Source organism: Semicossyphus pulcher, unplaced genomic scaffold (assembly GCF_022749685.1).
Source record: "Semicossyphus pulcher isolate SPU_LCO1_2020_fin unplaced genomic scaffold, fSemPul1.0.p SCAF_9, whole genome shotgun sequence".
NCBI classification, from domain to species: Eukaryota; Metazoa; Chordata; class Actinopteri; order Labriformes; family Labridae; genus Semicossyphus; species Semicossyphus pulcher.
Window position 1 is genome coordinate 20,275,279 of NW_027211770.1, and position 12,136 is coordinate 20,287,414.

The 12,136-nt window shown below is 39.6% G+C and overlaps 2 protein-coding genes across 2 annotated transcripts; one reads left to right on the top strand and one right to left on the bottom strand.

Moving 5' to 3' along the window:
- Positions 1-2,330: 2,330 nt before the first annotated feature.
- cdc42ep5 (CDC42 effector protein (Rho GTPase binding) 5) lies at positions 2,331-5,165 on the top strand. The gene is made up of 2 exons (XM_069657108.1): positions 2,331-2,473; positions 3,346-5,165. Exon 2 carries the CDS (start codon positions 3,348-3,350, stop codon positions 4,245-4,247), a length of 900 nt encoding a protein of 299 aa, XP_069513209.1. The 5' UTR covers positions 2,331-2,473; positions 3,346-3,347; the 3' UTR covers positions 4,248-5,165.
- grwd1 (glutamate-rich WD repeat containing 1) lies at positions 5,140-11,987 on the bottom strand. The gene is made up of 7 exons (XM_069657107.1): positions 11,758-11,987; positions 11,526-11,643; positions 8,839-8,998; positions 8,527-8,737; positions 7,390-7,535; positions 6,463-6,654; positions 5,140-5,927 (listed from the first exon to the last, which is right to left on the bottom strand). The coding sequence occupies exons 1-7, from the start codon at positions 11,978-11,980 to the stop codon at positions 5,619-5,621; spliced, it is 1,359 nt and encodes a 452-aa protein (XP_069513208.1). The 5' UTR covers positions 11,981-11,987; the 3' UTR covers positions 5,140-5,618.
- Between the last annotated feature and the right edge of the window lie 149 nt (positions 11,988-12,136).

The window sequence follows — 12,136 nt, forward strand, 5'->3', positions numbered from 1 at the left end:
CTAGCTTTAGGCCAGGTCAGAGCCGTATTCACCCACTAGGCTGTCCATCATAACTAATGGGGCGTAATTGTAATGCCTGAGAGACCAAACGCAGGATTTAGTTTTATGCCAAAGTCAGCGAAAAGACTAACAACACTCTACTAAACTCTCATTAACAATAATATGTCACTTATTGTCTGTTTTATCCCCAATTTATATTTTTAACCTCAACACAAACTAGTGTTTTCAGTGGATGTGTCACCAACATGACACTGTTTTAGCACAACAATCCATCCCCATGACCATATATTGTGTGTTGGAAACTGTCATGTTACCAAATCAACCCTGTCCAATACGTTTTTACGTTGCATTTCGTTCAGAATTAATACATGTTGTATCACTCACTCGTTAAGGTAGCCGGTGTACATTTTTCTCTTTGCTTTCCTGTAAAGCACACACAGCAGCAGGATGTGTTGTTGTTTGACCTTATGTGAGTGTGTTTTACAGAGAAGGGAGTCATTTCCTGTCAGACAGTTTCTCCCACAATTGAACCCGCAAATCATTTAGGCCTTTTGGAAGTCTGGAGTTCAAATTATGCTTGTACGGGTGTATGAATCATTAATGAGTATTTTTCAGCACAGAAATGAAAAACAAGGCTCAAAATGTGTTTTTTCCCTTTAAATAATATTTGATAATCTTCCGACTAAACCCAACTAATCTAAATATCATCTGGCATCTTTTTCTTCTAATAAAATTGAGATTGATGTATTGCCTTTAATTACTAACATACTAAATAGTATAATATTATATCATAATGTCTAAGAGAACTCATTGTCTTCCATGGAAATCTACATACAAATATGATAACTTTCTTTCTTTTAAGGGCATTATCCATTCTAGTGTCTGGCTGCACAACTTTCAAATGAATGAGATACTGTATTGAGTGTAATTTCCAGCCCATTTCCCACAGTGAATGATCTAATGTTCATGCTGAATGAATAATTTGTTTCAATTGTCTTGTCGGCTACATCATCACACAAATATGTTGAGCATTTGTGACAAGATCTCACAAACAATGAGTCACGAGCCAGCGCCATTGTGTGAGTACCTGGTGTTCAGCTGTGCTTGTTTCTTTAACCCATGGGAGGAAGCTGGATAACATGGATTCCCAAAACACATCTATAGTGCGCTGCTGTTGTTGACCCACATTCAAGTTATATTTTTATCATACAAGTACTTTGTATGAGGATTTCTTACTTATTGGTTTAGGTGTGAAGAAATGAAGGGTTAATTCTGTGAGATAATTATGCACCAGACTGACACCCTTCAAGCTGTCGTCAGCAGAGTGCTGCAATGCACAAGGTTTACTCCACTGACTGCATTCCACTGTAATTGCAGTCAAACCCCTCATGATAATTTAAGTGTGACATTACAGTGGTCTGGTATGCTGGAGCAGCATTAAGCTTTACTGTAGACTGAAAAAGTCTTAATATATCAGTTTAGCCCTGTCAGGCTGAGGGCACAAGGGGTTCAATGTCTAATTTGGGGATTTCGGCATTCTTGGTGGAGTTTATGTTCGACAGTAACACACTTACACAGATTTAAGGCTCCTTCCAGTGTGTCAAACTCATTTTGATATTTATAAAATCCCTGCTTGACGAGTCAGTTTTATTTATCAGTGCAAAAGTATGCATTATTCCTCAGCTAAAAATAGCTACCAACAGTTACACTATTTACTACTCCTGTTTGAGTAACGTTTAACCACCTGCTGTTTTCTTTATTTAATTGTTTTATTTAGTTAGTTTTCAAAGATTCACTTCTTCAGGAGGAACTAGTTGGCTAGGGGCCACAGACATGGTGGAATATAATATATAATATTGTATTCTTTCCAAGTAATTTGTTAAAACGTATATTTAAAAAACCCAAGTAGCTAGCCTTATTTTTTGAATAAGCCTATAACTTAAATATAATCTAACTGCTAACTGTATAGGCCTAAATGACATTAAAAAAATGGGTTAGAAATTTGTATTAAGTAAAAAGATTGTGTCACGATTTTCTAAATTCTGGCACCCTTATTTTTAGAATTACGTTAAATAACATGATGTTTAAAATTTTAAACTTTTTTTTTTACCCGATATCTTAAATCTTTATTCACATAAACTCCGAATTATCTATGTCCTGTTAATAATAAACGAACAACGGCTCACATCGTAACATAAAACCGTCCTCAGAGTTGACTGTCGGTCTCGTTCATATTAAACAACGTCTGGTAAAGTCGACACATCTGCTTCGATCCAGCTCTCCCCAATAAGTGTCGCGTCACTTCCTCGCCCCATGCCCATCCCTTTGGAAAGAAAAAGAAAACTCACACAGACAAACGACGGCGAGAAAAAGAGCGAGGGAAAAGTCGAGAGGGAAGCGAAAGCCAAAAGCCAAATGAAAGAGTTGGATACTGGTGAGGGAGCCGACAAAAGACCAGAATATTCTCTTTAAAGTAAGTTTTCAACACTTTGACTGTTTCCGTGACGCTCAGTCAGGTCTATTGATTAGTTTAACATTGATCCACACGTTCCCCTCACTGCTTTGTCAATACGTGTGTGACCCTCGCGTGCTCTTCTTATTTGTTATAAATGACCTATAAACTAATAGAACATACCAATGGCTTTAATTGTTATTGGAAAGTTTTGAGGGTAGGGGTAGGCCTGTAAGCCCCCTCCCCTCCCAAATCTCCCTCTCACACACACATACACATGTATGCTCAAAAATGATTTATCAAATGCATATTCTGGTTTCAAGTGTATTGTATTGATAAAATAATTGTTGCTAATCTAGATTAGTCTGTAAAAATTTATCATATGTATGGGGTTATATTGGATTCAACCTTCTTTAATAATGATTAACTTTATATGTTTCCTTGTTGGCCTAGTTTTGGCATGCTGAAATTTAAATTTAACGCCCACCAGAGCAGTACAGTTTGATGGATTAGGTGTCATAATCTCGTTCTTTTTCTTTTTCTAGAAAAAGTTACAGTCTTGTTTTTGTCCACATTCACCCCTGAGGGTAGAGAAAAGTATGTGCTAGCGTTGCATGAGTGTGTTTCAAGTACAAGTCTCAGCATGGCCTTCACAGCCGCAGCAGTGCCAAAACGCTCATTGGTTTTCTCCAGCATTGCTCAACATGGTGAAGTGTTGATGGTACCCTGTCTTATCAGGAGGCTGGACGCCAGTATTTCAGTTGCTTTCTGCCCATTTTTTTCTGTAACACCTTATCTTGTTTGCTTGAGTGTCACATCTGTCATTTACACCCTGCTATCATATATAAGTAAGAGTTTACCCTCTTACTAGTTTGCCCTCTTTTTGTCTACAGTCATGCCACTGCACAAATCCACCCGGGCCCCTCGCCTGGACCCCACCATGATCTCAGCCCCTCTGGGTGACTTTCGCCACACCATGCACATTGGGAGGGGAGGCGACGCCTTTGGGGACACCTCCTTCCTGTCCACACTTGGCCCGGGCCAGAGCAGCAATGACCCAGAGAGTACAGGAACTGCAGCGGAACCTGAGGTGGCGGCCAACCACAGTGATCTTCATATGGATGCTTCTGGAAGCCCACAGAACAATGAGCTTCAGCACTCTGAGTCAGTGTCTTCATTTGACTTGGACCTGGATCTGGGCCCGTCCATGTTGGGGGATGTACTAGGAGTGATGGATGGTTTGGGGCTTGACTCCAATGAGCAGGATGTGTTCAGTCCCAAAAATGGCCTCTCCTCGGTGGGCTCAAATCAGGGCAAAGGGCCAGCTGAGATGTCTGTGAACATGCAGAACGAGCTGAACGGGAAGGACTTGGTTGGGTTGGATGGAAACCAGGTGGGGGACAGCAGGATACCAGATGGGAATGGAATCAAGCCAAAGGGGTTACGACCAAAAGTGCGATTCAGCGACAAACGAGAGGAGATCATTCGCCACGCATCAGAAGAGGAAGAAGGTCAAGGGTTCGACTTCCAGGATGAGGATCAGCTGGAGGTTCAAAGTCCAACGAGGGTTGAGGGCGAGAGTGTAGTAGGTGGAGGTGAAACTGAGGTCACCAATCACAGAGTGGATTTGCCACCCAGTCCGGCCTCGTCACACAGCTCAGAGTATGAAGGAGTGACCTCATTGGACAGGAGGAGGGTCGACAGCTGCCACTCAGAGACTGATTCAGAGGAGGAGGAAGATGAAGGACGCGGCTACACGTTTGAAGATGAGTTTGATGATGAAATTGGTCTATAGGGGGCAGGTACGGTTTCCCTGTGAAAACAAATCTTTGCTGTCAAGTAAATCAAGTATACTGTATTTTCCTAAACTCGTCAGCTGAGTGTCGTTTGTATGGGAGGCTTAAACAGAATGCAAACTGGATTTCTCAAGACTCAGTGGAAGATATACAGTCAGACGATGTTGCTCAACTGGAAAAGACATTTTATGTTTTATCTGCATGGGTGACAGATTTGCAAAAGACAATGTTTCATCTAGAATATTATAATGAAAGGTTTGTAGCACTTTGATTTATTTTACTCATCTGGAAGCTTTGCCATTAAACTGAACAGAAAGTTTGATTCAGGCTAAATTAATGATGCTTACATTGTTGTTTTAATGTCTTATAGTTAACATCTAAAGGTGTAAGCTCTATGTTATATTGCTTTGAATGGAGCCGTATGCTTACATTAATGTACCCTAATGTGCCTTATCAGTGTCTTAATAGTTATCTCATATAGCATGTTTATTACAGTCTTCATGTCTTCTCTTGATGTTTGAGCTCTATGACTCCCAGAGACTTTGTGAGAAGTTATCCTGTGTATAATTAATTACTGTGAATTTGTCACATTCCAAATCTGACTCTCTCTGGTTCACACTAAATCAGATCCGTTTTCATACTGCAGTTATTTAGCATGTTTTTAACAAACCAAAGCTTTTCTTTTGCTCAGACAATCGTGGGAATTTAAAAAGGTCAACTGTAAATCAGGACCACTGGTGTGTTTTTGTACATGTCTTTTGCTTGTATAATGCTGTTTTTGAAAGTATTTTATTACATAATGCTGTAATAGGGAGAGCCTTGCTCATCTGTTCAAAATGCTGGTTTAAACGATTTTTTTTTATCCTGTGGATTCAAGGATTACAGTGAACAATAAAAACAATTATTGGGAATTTAAACTCTTCTCTTCTTTGGAAATTACTCCAGGGCAAAAACTGGAGCTCAAAGGGAAAAGTATCAAGTGTGAATCTGAAGATCCTTTGGCCTGGGCTGTTATGTATGACCACTTCCTGAAATTAAGTCATTCTTTCCTTTCCTTGAATATAAACAAGAAGGAGCAGATCTGCTCCTTATAATTATGACTAACAGAGACAGACCCCTGCTATTAAACATTTTATTTTAAGCAATGGGGATGCCTAAAATATTTCACACATCTGTAAAACATACAGAAAGTTCATTAGTAAAGATTGTAACACTATACGGTGCCTATGTTTGCCAATAAATGTCAAAAAGAACAATTAGCAACATAGCTCAGTTATTTACATTATTAAACATATTGTGGTTTCTCATTACACATAGCATGTGTACTACTCACATAAATGCAAAACTCATGTGTTTCTTTAAAACACACACTACACTGATATCGTCCTGAACACGTTAAACCCTGACAGAGCCGTAGACACCATCACACCGGGGATCTGCGGGTGCCAGTGGATCTCCTTGATCTCCGACTGACCCTGGTGCAGGAACAGCAGCTGAGGAGGTAAGTCCTTCACCCCCTCCACCCTGGCACCCACATCGCACGACTCCACAGACAGATCCCACTGGCTGACGACATCGTCCGCACCAGAGGCGGCGAACACGCTCGAGTCCACCGGGCTCCACTCCACCGAGGTGACAGGAGCGCTGTGCTGCTTGAAGTTGGCCACGGGCCGTCCAGTCTGCAGGTACAGGTGGAACAAGAGGAGTCTTTAGGTGTGGGGGCTTTTCATCCTGCTCAGTATAAGGCTACAAAAGCATCAACCTAACATTAACTGTGATCTATCAATCTGTATATTCTCTGCTTTTGTTTCAGAACTTAAAAACAAGGAAGTGAACAGTTTTAGGAGCTTGTTTTAAATCTAAATTAAAAACTGACTTCTGTATGAGCGGGGAGGTGACTACAGTAATTACGCACCATTGTACAACAGGCACAGAAAACAAATGTTATAAGTTGGGTGGGGCTGCCCAAGTTGCGAATATGTTTGATCAACTGATGGCGTAATCAAAAGAGGGCTTAGCACTGTTTGTTTTGCAGCTATAATACGGGTTATTATATTGTGATGACACACCGCACAACAGTAACGTCTTCACTCCCTGTCATACACTAACAAGCACTGAGTCATTGCTGTACAGCATCAACGGAACTATTTTCCATGAGTATAATGACTACTAATGAAGGTATTATTTTAGAGCTCTTGTCATTTTTTTTTTTACCTTAAACTGACGCAGGTCCCACACTTTCAGAAGCCCGTCATCCCCTCCTGACAGGATGAATGGTTCGCTCCTGTTCCAGCTGATCACATTGACGTCTGATGAGTGGGCTTCATTGGCCGAAAGCATTGAATTTGGCGGAGCACGGATATCCCAGACACGGATAGACTGATCCACCGAACACGATGCGAAAACCTGTAGCAAAAAAGAGAGTGTAGTTTCTTGAGATTTAAACTTTGAGATTTAAACCAATCAAATAAATATATATATATATATATATAAAACAAGACTTTATTGTTGTTCCTGATCATGGAAGTCCACTGTATTTCTTTCAAACTGTAGTTTTTACTCTGTTTTTTAGTATTCATGGCGAGTGTCTAAGTTTAGGGCTTTCTGTGTTCTTAATTTGTATTTAACGCATTTTGCCATCATCTCTGCATTGAGAAAAATACTGTCGCACCGGTTAGGTTTCACAGAAGAACCTGGAAAAAGGCAAACAGTCTATGTACACACTCATATACATAAAAGGTAAAATGCAGCACCAGCCTGTGGGGATTCCAATCCACATACCGCAAACTAGTTTTGTGACTTAATAGCTGTAGGATAAAGACATCGTATAACTTACATATTTCAGTCTGTGTTTCTGTGATAGCACATAGCTGCAGTGTTAACAGATGGTCTTTTAAAAGTCGACATAGCTTCATTCATTCCAATCATTCACTCCCCACAGCACAACCTGTTCTTCCATCCAAACACCTGTAAAGCACCGGTGAGCTGGTGAAGGAATTCATCCTTTGCATTTTAAATCATCCAAACTATTTAGGCCATCATTGTGTCAGGGGGCATGCAGGTTTTTAAACAGAAGATGATCAAGCAGTGAGCACAGCGTCGCAGTCTGACCCACTACATCATTATTTCCCACTAACTTACTGTAGCTTCAGTGGGCGACCACTGCAGATCCTCCACAGACTTGCTGTGCGAGCTGAAAGGCCGTTGGTCGATCTGCCAGGAAGTCCCGCCCTCTCGTGGCTCCCAGACGTGGATGTTCTTTTTGCAGTCCCCGCTGACCAGACGACCTGATAAAGTAAAAGCATAAAATGTAGCCTTTATTGAACAGAAACAAACATCTATGCTATTTTATTTAATGTCATATGATCTGAATAAAAAATATTTACTTTTTAAAGTTATATATTTAAGGTGAAAAAATTAGGTGAAAACTATTTTATTTTCTGTCATAACACACAACACCCTGTCTGAACCGCCCTACCCAACTTCTTCCAACTATATTCTTTGTGCACATTTTAGCATCTACAGCTAGAAAAGCATTTCATTATTAATGTATTTTGTGTTTTAACAACAACGAAACATGTTTTGACAGACGGTGCATTTTGCTCGTCTCTGGTTGCAGCCTGAGATTTTACTCAGACATCTTGGATGCTGAGGTGAAAAGGCTTGTACATTGGGCACACACAGTTCTTCTCATGTTGCTTTCACATTTCAAAGTTGGCCTGAGGCCTGTACTTCAACATACCCAGGATATCGCTTCATTATCTGGCCTGACTGAGTGATCCGGCTAAGTGGTCACATGACAGTGGTCATTAACTCCGTAAGTGAACCCAGGGCTTCCCTATCTCGTCATGAGCACGTTCACATAAAAGAGGCGTAGTTTGCTGCATATGACCAATTTTTAACATGGCCAAGTCTGTCAGCAGAGCAGCATATTTTACAAACACAGAGCAAACTACAATAGAGAAAAATGTGAACAAGTTAGAGAAATATCTAAACTTTTCATATCTAAGTACAACAACAAGTGCTACAATCAGACTCCAACATTAGATAATATGGTATTATCCTACCAAAATCAATATCTCTCTTCTGAAACCTGAAGTTACCTTGCTAACATTAAATATCTGCTTTGTTGCACAGGCCTCAGGAGCAGTCAGACACACATTCACACTTACCAAACACAAGGTATTGTGGTCACTAAAGGTTAAAGGTTAAAAATGTATGCAAATAGTTTGTCATCTCTTGTCTACAAATTACATTGCAGATAAAAGCATTACCTACCAGGTACTGTAGGCGACCAATCAATTGCAAAGCCTTCAGTCATGTGTCCTGAGAAACTGAAGAGAGCCGTAGCTTCCTTCTGCTGATTGACAAAAGCTGCCATGGCAGCAGAGCTGTGGACAGCCTCCAGCTGAGCTTGGAGGTCAAATATTTCCACCTGTCCCTTCTCCGACCAGACGGCAGCCAGCGACTGCTTCCCTCGCTGAGTCACCTGGCGAAGCAAATGCAGAAGTTAGGAACCTAAGACAAGTAAAGTTTCTTACACAGGAGACTCATTGCATTAGCATTAAGAGAAAATGATGCACAACATACTCTGACTCGATTAATCCCTCCATAGTGAGGCATCATGGCCAGCTCCATCCGTGGCTTCTTATCTTCATCCTCCTCATCATCACTTTCCTCATCACTGCTTTCTTCCCCCTCTTTTTCTTTCTCTGTTCCATGAAGGTTGTGCATGCGCATGACAAGAAGTCTGCAGGAAAGTGAAATAATGCACTTCAGAAAATGTAGATAACAAATTATCTGACAGTCTCTTTATAATATTACAGAATAATGTTTTGCCTCCAAAGCTTTTATTGCAGAATATGAAGAGGATAACAAACTACTACTACAGAGAAGTATTTGTATTCAAGTGCTCAGCTTTAGTTCAAAACAACATCTGAAACTGCTTTCCATCCTCTTTTTAATGAGCCTTAAAAGAGAAAATTCCACAGAATGGAAAAGTCTTTCCATGCTGTGCGGTCGAAACAAAACTGAAAGTTTTTATAAAACCAAAAGTAATCCAAATGAAAACACCTGCTGTAATGTGGACAATGAATCTGTACTTTGATTTCTGAGCAATCGGTTTAAAATGTTATGTTTTGTCTGTATCACCACCGACATCCCAAAACAAAGGTTAAGCTCAAATGTCAGTCATCTATGTTTAACAACACAGTAATAACAAGTCCCATTACAATTTTAAAGATTTCTACACATGGAGGTGTTATTTGTTTGAGATAGATGTAAGCTCAGGACAGAAAAATCAAGAATGTTAAAGAATAATCAACAATAATTAATAAATAATTTATGCAGAGAAGATAATAACAGGAATTGACCCTGTGGCTCTAAAGATGTAAAGACATCTGAAAACTAGAATAACTGATTATTAAAGGCCGGGCACACTTGTGTTTATTCAAGTACTGTTTGGGGGGTGCACTTAGTCTAACTAGACTAAAGAATTTCCACTTTCGCCTATTTTATGCTTCTATAAAATTACACTGTCAATTAATTGCCACCATAACTTTGGGCTTATTTTTGTAGATTACTTATTGTAATTGTAATATTACAATGTAATATTAGGCACTGTATCTTTTGCATTAACCCATACACTTTATATTTTCACTTATATTTGAGGATTTCTTTTGTTTTTATTTCTCTAATTTTGTACTGTATTTTTAAAGCAATCTGGCACTATAATTTCCATCGGCATTAATAAAAGTTCTATCTTATCTTATTTTATCTTGTTTTAAATGCAGGCCTTTTTTCTTTGTGAAGTATGTTATAGTTTTTATATTTTTTCATTTTGTATGCTATATTCGCTGGAATTGAGACAGAATAAAGTAAACTTCAATAAATCAGAAAACTTTCTTAAAATTATTGAAACTGATTAAACCTCTGATATATCCAACTCATACATGATATTTCAGAAATGCTTGAAAACCAGACAGTTTACCTAGACAAGGAGGCCTGGCACCAATCAAAGACATATCTATAGAAACCTAAATTTAATGTATATTGATTGTCAATGCAAAGTAATATAGTTTTTCAACCTCTATCATCCACCTCAGATTTCTTAACTTAAGATTGGTTTGTTTGAATCTGGACAGAATTTCACTTTTTTTCCCAGTTGCAGAAATTCATATTTAAATTTAATATAAACATATTCTATGCAATTAATCCATGATCATGATGTTCCTTCTTCATAAAAAAAAACAACTAACTTTCTTACTCAAGCTGCCTTATTAAAAGGGAAAGGTGGAATTTTCTGATCCATATTACAGAAAATCTGATCTTGTTCTTTTTTTTTTCTCTATTTAGGGTCAAACAACAATTGAATCAATAATTCACTACAAAGACCATTTTATGATTTTGAAGTGTCTTAAAACCAAAAGAATACTTTTAAAAATCTCTTAATTAAATTTTGGGAAAATTTTGTCAAATGATTTAAATTTGTAGGATTATAATTCTGTTTATTTAGGTTCTCCACAGATCGCTCCTATTCTCTCTTGTGTGCCTGTTGTCACTGGAATCTTTTTATTTCTCTGTACTTTTTAACTCCTCATCTCCTCCGTCCTTCTGTCTGCCACCCAGAAATCCAAACAGATATTTTGCCAAGAGTAAGTGAAGGATGGAGAGAGGAGCAAGCTACTGTGTCAGGAGGAAGTGAAGGATGGAGAGAGGAAAATTTGAAAGGGCTCTCATCTGTCTGTTTGTTTTCTTTTCTCTTGTCCATGGGAGTGGTGTGCAAGAGCTTTGCCTCATGTGGGCTTGTTTAGACTCTCCTTGTTAAGACTGTTGACGGACACTTGAAAGTAGCTTGTCATCCTCCTGGATCAGTATTCTTTATATTTTTCTTTTTATAATACTATCGTAATGGTGTCCTCCTGAATGTCCAGACCGTAATTTTACTGTGTTGGTTTGTTCTGTACTGATGCCATCTGGAATATTTTACTTCTTCCACATATTTTTTTTTTTATATTTGATTTTTCCCCTGTTAAAGTTTATTCGGAGAATTTGTCCTCATCTGTATCTACAGTGTAAGGATGGAGAATAAAATAAGTTGTACGGGTCCTGTTGCACTTGGGAGAAATTTGTGATATTGGACGGTAATTTAGTTAACTTGACTTACCTTAATTGTTTGTTTGTATTTACATTTTTACTTAATATAATTCTGTTTAAGTCTAGTTTAAGAGCTCAAACAGACAACATAAATAACCTGTATGCAGTCTGGAGGTGTGTACCTGTTGCTCAGCGCTGTGTCCGCCTGTGTTCCCGCACACAGCAGCATGGAGAGAGGAAACTGCTCTCTGCCGTCTCCATCTCCATCTCTCAGGACGTCAAAGCTCAGACATGGAGCACCTGAACACACAAAAAACAAAACACAGCTGCTGAATTCACACTGCAGCTCTTGTATTTCGGTATAAACACACGTCATCATTGGCTGACTTTAGCAGGACAGCCTCTCCAACTTGCCTGTTTGGCACTCGTGGTACATGCGGTAAGCGGACCGGTCCATCTCCAGCTCCTCTCCGGGCTGCAGCGGCTCGATCCCGGGGACGTACACCTTCTTCTCCCCCTCTCCGTCAACTCCTTCCTCCTCCATGTCCTCTCCTTCTTCATCATCGCTGACAGTATCGCCCATCTCCTCCATTTCGCCTCCTTCCTCGGCAAACGTGTCTTCCCCGGGCGCAGACATCTTGGCAATTTGCTTACTTCCGGTATGCTGAGAGGCCACGTGGTTTAAACACCCTGCACTCTCACTCCCTCCCAGTCTGTCTGTCTCTCTCTCTCTCTCTCCCCCTGTCTCTCTCTCCATTTACGGGAATTCAGCTGGCTTCTCTGGCGCTTGGAT

Coding starts and splice junctions, on each gene's coding strand:
- cdc42ep5 (XM_069657108.1), top strand. CDS start 3,348: ATGCCACTGCACAAATCCACCCGGGCCCCTCGCCTGGACCCCACCATG.
- grwd1 (XM_069657107.1), bottom strand. CDS start 11,980: ATGTCTGCGCCCGGGGAAGACACGTTTGCCGAGGAAGGAGGCGAAATG. Junction 11,644..11,757: donor GTACCACGAGTGCCAAACAG/GCAAGTTGGAGA, acceptor TTGTGTGTTCAG/GTGCTCCATGTCTGAGCTTT. Junction 6,655..7,389: donor GGTCGCCCACTGAAGCTACA/GTAAGTTAGTGG, acceptor TTTTTGCTACAG/GTTTTCGCATCGTGTTCGGT.